At 36.2% G+C, this 12,349-nt stretch overlaps 1 protein-coding gene across 1 annotated transcript in view; it reads left to right on the forward strand.

Annotated features, from left to right (window-relative positions):
* Positions 1-11,854, forward strand: part of LOC307171971 (nectin-2) — a 71,215-nt gene extending 59,361 nt beyond the window's left edge. The window contains exons 7-10 of the mRNA XM_079893942.1: positions 8,735-8,870; positions 9,339-9,396; positions 10,617-10,688; positions 10,888-11,854. Of these exons, the coding sequence (XP_079750068.1) occupies positions 8,735-8,870; positions 9,339-9,396; positions 10,617-10,688; positions 10,888-11,070 (449 nt within the window). The 3' untranslated portion in view covers positions 11,071-11,854. The remainder of the gene's footprint in view (positions 1-8,734; positions 8,871-9,338; positions 9,397-10,616; positions 10,689-10,887) is intronic.
* Positions 11,855-12,349: the final 495 nt, after the last annotated feature.

Raw genomic sequence — 12,349 nt, forward strand, 5'->3', positions numbered from 1 at the left:
CATCAAATTACAAAAAATGTGTTAAAGGACAAGTTCGGTATTTTACACTTAAAGCCCTGTTTACAGATCGTTTCTGATGAAATAGAACGGTTGAGATAAAAATGTGGACACATGCTGCTGTCCCGAGAATTTTAGGTTTATTTCGCTTTCCCCCCCACCTACACAATGGCAGCCTATGGGCACTGGAACAATCCTTCCTAAAACGCATTAAACTTTCGATTACAAAGACGTGAAACTCACCGAGTGGTCAGGGGTGTTCACTGATATGCTCACACAAAAATCGCTGCAAAAGATGCTTTCCAACAGGTTTTATCGTAGTTTTTGTCCAACTCCATTGACTTGAATTGGATGGGCTGTGTGCAGTACGGTATTACTCCGCCGCTTCTTCTTCTGCTGCTTCTGTGTATTCAATTAAATGCCAGTGGTTTGCTTGTAATTGGCAAAGGTGCATTATCGCCACCAACTGGGCTGGAGTGTCTATTATTCAAGCTCTCAACGGAAGAATCTACGGGTGTGAGACGTTTGGAAAAATAGGTCCACAGTTTTACAACGAATGGTAAAACACCTGTTGGAAAGCATCTTTTGCAGCGATTTTTTTGTGAGCATATCATTGAACACCCCTGACCACTCGGTGAGTTTCACGTCTTTGTAAACGAAAGTTTAATGCGTTTTATGAAGGATTGTTCCAGTGCCCATAGGCTGCCATTGTGTAGGTGGGGGGGAAAGCGAAATAAACCTAAAATTCTCGGGACAGCAGCATGTGTCCACATTTTAATCTTAACCGTTCTATTTCATCAGAAACGATCTGTAAACAGGGCTTTAAGTGTAAAATACCGAACTTGTCCTTTAACCCTGCTTTGAGGTGCTGTGGGAGTGTGGATAAAATTGACGTCTTTCTCTCTTCTGACTGCATTTATAATCTCTCTCTATTTTTTCCTCTTTGTGAAAGTTGTGAAAACACTATTGTGGATTTTTTCTTTTGCTATTTGCGCAAATGGGAACACGGAAAATATATGTATAATGTAGTCTCTCATTCACCGTTATAAAAGATTAACGAACTATGACGACTTCTGCTTCTGAGAAACTCGGAAATGTGAAAAGGGTCAATAGTGTAGGGATGTATGAAGCAGCATGTGCAGCTCACACAGAATTCACTTTCAAGCAGCGTAACAAGATGAATTTCTATTTAATTATTGCAATTTATTGCACAATCAATAATAGCTGCCAACTTTTGAGTGGGGGGGGGGGGGGGAGATGGATGGGGGGTTGGGGTGATGTAAAAAAAAATTATTGCATCACAATAAGTGTATTGTGATTGTCAAAACATTTTAGTAACTAAACTAAATTTTATTAGGTTTAGTGACATGTTACAATGTTTGCATGGTAGGCTTCTGAATAAAATGAATAAATGTAAATGTAGGCTACAATTTCTGGTAAGCTACGCTTTTTTATTATTTCAATTCAATTCAGTTATTGTGATTTGATTTAATATTGACTCATTTGGATAAATATATAGGCTACACAAGGCAGGCATTAATTTTTCTCAAGAAAAAAAACAACTCACCTGTAAATAGCCTACAGCCCTATCAGCTGGCAGTATTATTTAAGGTTAAAAATTAAATTGAATATAATGCGTTTTTTTTTATTATAATAACAACAACTTTATTTAATGATATAGTAAAAATATAATAAATATGTAATATTGTACACATATCAGCCAACTAACTTGCTATATTATGATCATTAAATGGCTTTCCTGAGGTAAATGTTATGTGACATAATTGTTCTCCGGCTGTTTTATTGACCCCTTTGTTTGATTGATTGGTCGATATTATGTATGAGGAATATACATTTCGGTAAGTTGTAGCCTACTGTATCTTTCAGTGTTCATTCGTGTTTATTTATTATTAGCTAGAGATGATCGGTTCACGTGCCGCTAGGGATCTGTCGCGTCACATTTACAAGCGCCAAAACGGTATTTATTGTTTGAATTTCGTAATAAAAGTGACAGAATCTGAGAGCTGAGATTCTATCATTTTCATTTCTATTTTTATATCATAAAGTAACCTGCTCTGTCTAGTCTGTCGGTCTCCGTGTCCTCTTTGCTTCGCGATTTTTCTGTGCGTGAGAAAATGGATGTGTGGCGTGAGAGCGTGTGAAAAGTGTCAATTGCGTGTGTCTCACGGTGAATGCGTGAGGGTTGACAGCTCTTTATTATAAAACTTGATGTGAAATCTGCATTGGGAAATCTTTCACCTCACACTAAATTCCTAATCGCGTGGATTCCTATTGAAATTAGGCTAATTAATTTCAATTACCACATTTCACCTTCGCTGAACAAAGTTAAATGTGACCGCACCATGTATTTGGTCGCACCTTGAAAAGTCAATGTTGAACTGTATATAAATGCCAGAATGAACTTATGTATAGCCTAATGTTTATATAAAAAGAAGTTTATTGTACAGTATGTCCTCATGTTAACTAAGTTAACATGTTTGCGTGCTTGACCACAACAGGATGAATGATTGGGATTTACTGTAACTTCTGACAAAATCAGTCTTTGTCAGAAACAATGTCAGAAATATTGAAAAATCGCATGAGTGACGTCAGGAGCTGTAGGTGTTGAGGGAGCAGTGACCTTGGAGATGGGGATCCGGCCTGCTCCTGTGGCTACTGTCTTCTTCCTTAATGCGCAGTGGCAGAAACCTCACTGCCTCCCCGGAGAGACGCACACATACCCGTGCACACACAGAGACTCTGTGTCGCTGACATCAGTTTAATCCTCAGACAGTTTAAATGCATGGGCTGAGTCTTGGCCTCAGCTGTGATTAGTGCTGGGCAGAGTGTGATGAATGAGACTGCTGAAGACACACACGCACACACACTTGTGCCGCATTGTTATCATGAAGAGTGATGGGGTGAGTCAAATTGCATGGCATATATGCGGGATATTACAGTGCTTGCCGAAGCTCAAGTGAAATGAATAGTGACCACTTGTGAACCACATGTCCGTTCAAAGTCAGAGGCGGAGAAGGCATTAGATAAACCCGTTGGCATGATAACCGTGCACATGCCAACCCTTACATTTTTGAGAATCCGTTAAAAATTGTTGATAAAAAAACTTTTTTTGGATAATTTGCGTCAACTGGAAATTCTGTCATTATCTAACTCAAAAGAACTTATCAAAATGTCAAAGCTACTCTTACAATGAAAAAGCATGCAGAGAAAAAAATTGTCAAGTTGAATGTGTTAAAACATAGGGAGAACATTTTGTCAGGATAGAAATACCATATCAGTATGTGCTGCCACCATATATAGCATAATTTCATAGGTTTACATTACAGTTACGCAAGTATAGGTCATCTTGAGAGGAAAGTGAAATTCATTTTATAGTTTGATGCACTGCACTATTATTGAACTAAACTGAATTAACATTTAACTAAATCGAGCTGAATAATGTCATCTTTTTATAGCTGCTTTATAGTTGAAATTGTATTTGTTTCATAATTGAAGACATTGCGACATTATTTTCTTGTTTATTACTGTGCAGCTGCTTTGAAACAATCTGTATAGAGTTCTATAATAAGGGTGAAATGTGATGTTCTAAACCAAAACTGCTTGACTTCTGCTCACATTTTACTACTAAGTTTTTAAAAACCATTACCCCTTCAGTCATGTTTTGTCTCACTTAGGGCACAGAGTTAAGATAACCACTACCCCCTCAAAAAAAAAAAAAAAAAAAAAAAAAAAAAAAATTAGCTGACACCTTTGATAACACCTTCACTCTCATTTGGGCTTTACACAAACTTCACAGTTTGGATTCATAATGTGTGCTGGCTTATATGTCAAAATGTGTGTTAGAACGTTTGATTTTCCAGTGTCAGATGTGTCATCATCTCTCTTTGATCTGTCTGTCTCTTATTGTTATTCACCGGGATGCAGTTTCTCATGGGAAATGTTCTCTGATGGCAAATTCCACTCAGTCAGAATGGATGCTGATAATCTAACTCCATTAAGCCTGGATCTGGAGGCTTGGCTTCTCTTCTCTTCCACACACACACACACACACACACACACACACACACACACACACACACACACACACAGTCTATTTGCAGTCCTACATTGACAGAGCATCATGTCTACAGCCATAATCCCCCTAATTGCGTATGTCTTTTCATATTGACACATCCATAATTCACCTTAAATTGTTTATTCCACAAATTAATGCCATCAACCTGCCACTTCAGACACACCGTGTGAAATAGGATTGCCGTGACAGAGATGGGTCATGTGACTCGATTGTAATCACCATAACTGAATTACTGCATATCGTGGTTTATTGAGCCCAAGAGCTTTCAAAATGCTTTCAGTTACTCTGAACTATGAGCCGAGGCCACAGGAAAAATAAACAAAACTACACATGTTTATCTCTAATCTGGTTTTGACCATGCAACATTGGAGGAAATTTTTGTGTTCAGTGAAACTAAATTCATTGGTAACACTTTACAATAGGTTTCATTCGTTAACATTAGTTAGTTAACTACATTAACATGAACTAATAATGAACTGCACTTCTACAGCATTTATTAATCTTAGTTCATGTTAATTTCAACCTTTACTAATGCATTATTAAAATCAAAAGTTGTATGTGTTAATGCACAGTGAACTAGGCTAACATGAACAAACAATGAACAACTGGATTTTTATTAACTAACATTAACAAAGATTAATAAATACTGAAACAAATGTATTCCTCATTGTTAGTTCATGTTAGTTAATACATTAAATAATGTTAACTAATGAGACCTTATTGTAAAGTGTTACCAATTCGTATCAAGAGTATATTGAAACGGATATTTGGAAACCATGTCAATGTGTTACAGTTTAAATTAAAACAATACATAGTAAAAGATAAAATATATATATATAAAGTAAATCGTATAAAATTATTAAATAAGATGTTTTAACTAAAAATCTAATGAATGTAATTTTCAGTACTATATAAAGTAGTTTTATTTTTAGTTTTTTAGTTTTTCTTCTTTTGTGTTCACTTGAATAAAAAATTTGTTTTGTTTTGGAAGAAATAAAGTCATGTTTGTACTGAAATGAGTGCAAGAAAATTATTGCAAAATGTTCATTTTTGGGTGAGATATTCCTTTAACATGACATAGCAAATTTGGTCTCTGTGACACTGTTAAGTTAATGCACTGCAATATCTGTGTCCACCATTTATGTGGCAGTAAACAGCCTCACACGGACGTCCTGAGACTCTGAGCTGTAGACTGGAGTTTATAAACGGAGATGTCACATTGATGATAGATTGAGTTTTTTCCCTGCTTTCTTGCGCCATTGCTCCACACACACACACACACACACACACACACACACACGCACACACACGTACGCATGCACACACACACACACACACACACACACACACATTCTTCCCTCATTCTGCTTCTGTCTGCAGTGACCTTCACTTCCTCTACACCTCATATTCTCTCTCCATCTCATTCTGTGTTAGTGGTATACTGCTAAAGGCTCCTTCTTCAAATGAATCAGCTGTCTCCCTGATTGTGTTCTTAGATTTGAGTGGAGTTTTGCTCCTTCTGTTTGTGTGAAGGGATAATTCTGTAATTCATGCTCAAGTATGTGCTGTTTTTATGAACTGTGTGTAATGCTGTATTTAGTATGCAAGTATGTGGTGCAAGGGATAATGTACATTCAGATGGTCATTATCACAAAATAAACCCCAACAGGATTCTGATGTGAATACACACGTGGATTCCTGTTGAAATGACTGCATTTCACCTGCGAAAATTCGTCGAGTAACGTTAAATGTGAACCCACCTTAATGGAAGTAGTGCATATTTTGAGCCGAATTTCGACTCCCTGCCAAATTATTACCCCATGCACTCGTTGAAGACACTACTGATTGCTTAATCCTAACCCCATCACCTAATCCTAAACCTACCTATAGGCCTACTGGGGACTTGGGGGGTTGGGGGGGGGTAGTAATTGGTAGTAATGATAATCTGGTGGGGATCAGAACACAGGTATTGTTCATGTGACCATATAGTAGTGACATTAGGTTACCCAGATAGCAAATGACATCTGGTCCAGTTGTGGCCCACATCTCCCACATTCTTCTGGCCTACGTAACGCATGGAATGACGGCGAAAACTCGACCTGAGCGTGGCTGGCAATAGCATATCCTGGTCTCATCTGGGCACTCAACTATGGCACATATGGCTCAGTTGTGGCAGCGGCAAAGGTCACATGGGCCACAAGTCACACTAAAACCGTCTTAATGTGTGTGGGCCAGATACAGCCCATATGACATTTTGTCCTATAGTTGAGTGCCCAGATGAGGCCCGGATATGTATGATATCTGGGTAGGGTTAGGGTTAGGATTAGGATTGGGTCAATACAACGCCTACTACATCACATAATTAGGTGGGTCACAATTATACACTGGTATATTGCCATGGGCAACGGTAAAATATCCAGTTTAGGATCATTCTACGAAAATATTTGACGTTCAGTTTTGCGGTTCAAAAGAAACCCGTATTCTAAAGATTTTTTTTTTTTTTTTCTAATAAAATTATATGCGTTACATTCTCGGATGTGTTATCTGCTATGAGATTTCAGCTGAACCAAGCGAGAGAAAAGAGGAAAGAGCGCTTTAGGACAAGAACGAGAGATTGACAGCGCGAGACGAACGAAGTGAAAGAACGACATGTGATTGACAAGGCAGATATTCAGCGAGACGTGACGCGCGCACGTTCCTTCAGCCAAACTTTTGTCTTTCTTTTAAATAAAAGCACCCATTCTGTCCTTTAAACCGGTTTGCCTAGCTGGCCAACATTCTCTCTTTCTTTTTACTTCTTCTTTCATTCCCATGTCGATGACTTGTGGAAAATCGCCAAGGCAGGCTCTCGGCCGTACGCCAGACGTTAACCTGCCTGTCAGTATAACACCTGCAAAGCAAAGTGAGTGATCCGAGAGACGAGCGGATATATTTTCACGGTAAACGCTGCACTTTTATGGTAGTGGCATCAGGGAGTCTGTGTCTAGAATAAATTGTCCTGGAGGAATTTTTTATCACGAGTGTTTTTTAAAGCTGTAGCGCCATCTAGTGTAGGCTAACATCAAGTTATTTTACATGTATTTATTTAGCTTAGCACAACACAGTGGTTCCCAACCTTGGTCCTATAGAGTCCATGAAAGTCATGACTGCACAGTTTAAATAATAAATATCTCTCAAATCAAACACACCTGATTAGATAAGAGAGGTATCAAAAATGTGCAGTGTTGGGGTTGGGAGGATCAGGTTTGTTTGGGAGCCACTGTGGTTTTGTTCGAAGGGACTTAGTGGAAAGAAAACATACCTAGCCTACTTACAGTTTTTTAAGTATTTTATTGTATTCATCTATTATTGTCTGTAGATTCCAATCACAAGCCTATCTTTAAAGGCCGTTTTCTCAAAATTATTTTTTTTCCAGTAATTTTCTCATGTTGACAGTGATAAAAAAAAAAAATCAATAATCAAGAATCCCCTGTTAAAACCTTTGACTCAAAGAAGTCAACAAAAACGAAACAAGAATTTTTGAACCAAGAATTTGAAACCCTTATCCAATGTTCAGATTTCTGGAAATGATGCAAATTAGTGCATATTTAATTAGATACTAACTCATTTCCATATTTAAATAAAACATTTTAGAAAACTTGTAATACAATTTTTTTTTTTTTTTGCAATCCTTGATGTATTCAATCAACTGGGGAAGTATGGTGATATCTATTAGTTTTTACATAAAATATTAAGTAATAATGAATAAAATAATGATTTACAATTTTAATGTTTAATAGAATGATTATTATAATTACATTATAGTGTAATTCCAGGAGCAGCAAGTAATACTGATGTAGGCTATATTTAATATATAATTATTTCCTGGAACAGCTTTGACATAATTATACAGATAGTCATATTGTTAAGTTAATATTTGAATATGGACACTGTATAGAATGTTTCTTACTGAGCCCAAACATACCATGTAGACATAAAATATTTCACTCATTAAAAAAATATTTTACACATACCATAAAAATAACATTCCATAATGACAAATGCACAAAAATATTTCAGGAAAAAAAAATGACACAATTAAAAAAATGTCTCACCTGATGCCAGAGGTGTGAAACATTATTCTCACATCATCTCTGATTTTATTTCTAAGCTGAGCACTCTTTCCATCAATCTGCATGTCCTATGAGTTGTGTAGAAATAGAGAGTTCACCTGAATATGCATAATAATTATAATCATAAATGAAAAGAAATTACATAATGTCATCAGAAATGAATGTATCATTTTTCTTGGCTTAGAAGATCTTCATGGTAATGTTAAACTAGCTGTACAAGACAGATGAGCATGACTCCATGTGTGTGGAATCTGGGATTTATTTATCCAGCCTATCTGCTGTGAGAAAACAGCACAGCAGGATTTAAGTGGTGTTTATAAACTACCAGAAGTTGTGTAGATGTGGCAATGTTGTGCGGGTGGTCATGTGTTACTATGCAAGCTGTTTTGACTGAGGAGAATGATTCGAGGTCAGAAACTCAAGAGTATACTTACACAGAAGTGCACTGAACTGTTTTATTTCAAAAGAAAAGGAAAATTTAATTGTTATTCTATCATAGAAATCTAAGTCTCTCTGTCTCTTCCTTTAGAATTTCCTGAGCCAAGACAGGGTGCCTCTACCTATACTGGAGGTATTATTGGTGGTATTATTTGTGTGATCATCCTCATAGCCATAATTGCAACTACCATAGTGATGGTCCGCAAATGCCAGAGGAAAAACATAGAGTAAGTACTGCCACCTCTTTCATATTCTTTCTTTGACTGGTACCCTGGTAAAAACAAGTTACTTATAAACAGTGTTGGGGAAAGTTACTTTTAAATGTAATGCATTACAATATTGAGTTACTCCCTTAAAAAAGTAACTGATTGCGTTACTTAGTTACTTTTTATGGAAAGTAATGCGTTGTTACTTTTGCGTTTTTTTTTATTTTTTATATTTTTTACATGGGCTGGGCATGCTCCCGATTTCTCTCAACATGGGGACAGGAGTGGTGTCAGCCAATAAATGAGAAAACAAAGTAACTCGGATATGTTGTTGTAAATTTAAAATGCGTTACTTTACTCATTACTTGAAAAAAGTAATCTGATTATGTAACTCAGGTTACTTGTAATGTGTTACCCCCAACACTGCGTATAAATGACCTGTGAATGTTTCCCACTTTACTGATCGTCTGTTTGTGTCTGTTCTTGCAGCCGTCCACCCACTCACAAACCTCCTCCTCCTACGAAGACATATTCATATTCAGACAGAGTGAGTACATCCGAGAGATTCATACTCTATCTTACACTTTGAGCAAATGCAGCTGAGTTCATTTTAAATTTGCTATATATACAGTGTATATATATATATATGTGTGTGTGTGTGTGTGTGTGTGGTGTCCAAAAGTCTGAGTCCAATCCACACTGAAAATCGAGGATTCCTATAGCCTTGAGATGAACAGAAAGTTTTAAGAAAAACTTTTACATTTTGAAAATTTTTAAAACAATATGACATTAAATGGATCGGAAATATTCAATATTCTGCACGCTACTGTTTCTTTTACTATAATTTACACATTCAACATTCAAATAATTTGACACACTGCACTTATTGTGTACATACAAGTTTTTACATTGTACTTATATTTAAAAATACCTGTATGTAATTACTGCTGTAATATATTTCTGTAATTACATCTATAATTACACTGTTGATTACACCTAACTCTACCCATTACCCTATACCTTTAAACCTTTTGTAATTCAACATTGTATAATTACCTAATCATTTTTTGACAAGTACATAGTAGTTTAAAGCACCTAATATAAAGTGTGACCTCCGTCACTAATCAAACAAGTATACTTGTAACGTTGATCATGTTAAAAATCTTTGTACAGACAGTCAGATGTTCTTGCATTTATTGAAGCACAAGATGCTCTTTGGATCATCTCAAATCATGCTGGAGTTCATGATCATCAGGTTTTACACTAACCTGTGAAGTTAATAGCTTGAGTGCTGCTGTCATCAAAGCAAAAGGGGCTATGATGGGAATTTTAGTGGAAATGCATGAAATGTTTTCTTTAAAATAGTGAAAGTGCTTTTAAGGAAGATGGAAATTCTTGTGATTCTTTTATTAGTTTTGCTCAGTTCCTGTTTTATGATCTAAGAAGTTTTATTTCAGTTAGTTGTCCAGACAACATTTCTAATTTTCATTTGATTTTTGTTTTAATTAAAAACTTTCCATTATTTTTTTTTATTATTTAATTTTATTTATGTATGTATATATATACATATTAGGACAGTCTGAAATAAATCTACCAAAAAATCTGAAATTCTTTCAGAAGAAACTTTTCACCTATAATTATGGTAGCTTGTTTCTGCCACTGAATAAAAAAGAAAAAAAGTAATATAACTTTTTTTCTTTTTTATTCAGTGGCAGAAACAAGCTTCCATAAAGCACAGCGATTGACCCTTTTCTTTTCCTTTTGTAGCCGAGCATCAGTAAACCTGAGTCTGATCCTGAGCTCATGCACCATGACACCGAGAAAGAGGAGCCAATGACAGTAAGAGGCCATTTCTCTCCCTCTCTCTATTCCTCTAATCCTTTGTAGCATTTAAGATGGTAAATCATACATATTTGATGGCATGTTCATTTTCCATGCATAATTCAGGCTTATTACTCACAGATCATAATCCTCTCTATCATAGAAACACATATGTGCTTTGACTCTAATCACAACACTCCAATCTCTACTCTGACAGGATCATTTAGTATACTATGATGACAAGGATCATCATGAGCCTTCCTTGGAGGACAATAAGACTCCTTACCATGATGACAGAGACGAAGACGAAGACGGAATGATGGGAGAGGAAGACATATATTACATCACTTCCTCTGCCACTAGAGGGAGCAGTTTCATGTCACCAGCTGTGATAGTGTAGGGATCATACCGAGAAGGTTGTTATACTGTAACTTGAGCACGATTGTACTGTTTTATATTGTAATATGAAGTATGGGGTTGATTGCAAAGGCTTTGATTAACCCAAACACTGTAAGGGCCTTGTTCTTCAGTGCCCAGTTCATAGAGACCTCAATGAGTAGATGTAGTTGTGAACATGCACGATTATTTGTCCTTCTGTAGCTGATTAAGGATTGTGACATTTTTTGGTTGACTATGAATGTGTATTAAAGCAGCCATAAGGACAAAATGAGCCAGTGTGATCAACATACATTATTGAATCATTATTATTGTAGTTATTAGCGATGTAATCCAATGAAATTTCCTTCTTTCTGTTTTTTTTTTACTTTGTACCTTACAAGATTCAGTTTTTGTATTAATTTCTTGTTTTAGCAAATTGCATTAGATTGATCATCTAATCATTTGCACCCTCCTGACTTTTATGGCAGACTATATAATTGCATTGATTTAAAAATCATTGATTTGATTTTATTATTTTCATTTGCTCCAGAATATTAATATTTGTTACGTTATTTTCCAGTGTACTGCTATGATTGTTTACGCTCAATAAACGTGGAGATGGGCTTTCTAGGTATTTTATGTATGCATCAGTGTATATCCTCAACAATATGCGTGAATGGATGAGTCTTAAAATTGTGTGTGCAATGGAAATATGGAAATCTGACCTTTTGTACAAAGGAGTTCACAAGCTCACATGTTGCTATACAAGTACGGCAATTTTCAGTTACTTTTAAAGAACTATCATTAAGAAAAATGTAATTGTCTCATGAATATTGTTTTATTTTGGTTTTGGGGCCATTACTACCATATTTAGGCCTACCAATAGTAGGCATTCAGTTGCAGCCAAGATAAATACAGTCTCGTTTAATGTTCCAGAAGTATCTAAACGAACAGCCAAACCAACAACAACAGCAACAATATTAGGCTACTCACTGTAAAACGCACAAACACACAAGAATATACTCACTGCGTAGATGCTGTGACGGTGGTTTGTTTTACATCACACCAGTGGAGGGCGCGCGCTCACAGATAAAGAGCACTCGTAGTTCCCGCAGGTGTTCAGTGGTGAACACTCAATAACTGCAGTTGCATGCTAATAACCATCTTAAACTAACAGGTAAATAGTTTTCTACAACCTAAAATCATTTAAAACTGTCATCAGATTGTGTATTCATAAAGAACGAGTACCCTGAGGTCAGTCAACAATCTTTCCTACAGTCTAAAATCGTAGAAACAGCACA

Source organism: Squalius cephalus (genome assembly GCF_949319135.1).
Source record: "Squalius cephalus genome assembly, chromosome: 15".
Taxonomy (NCBI): Eukaryota; Metazoa; Chordata; class Actinopteri; order Cypriniformes; family Leuciscidae; genus Squalius; species Squalius cephalus.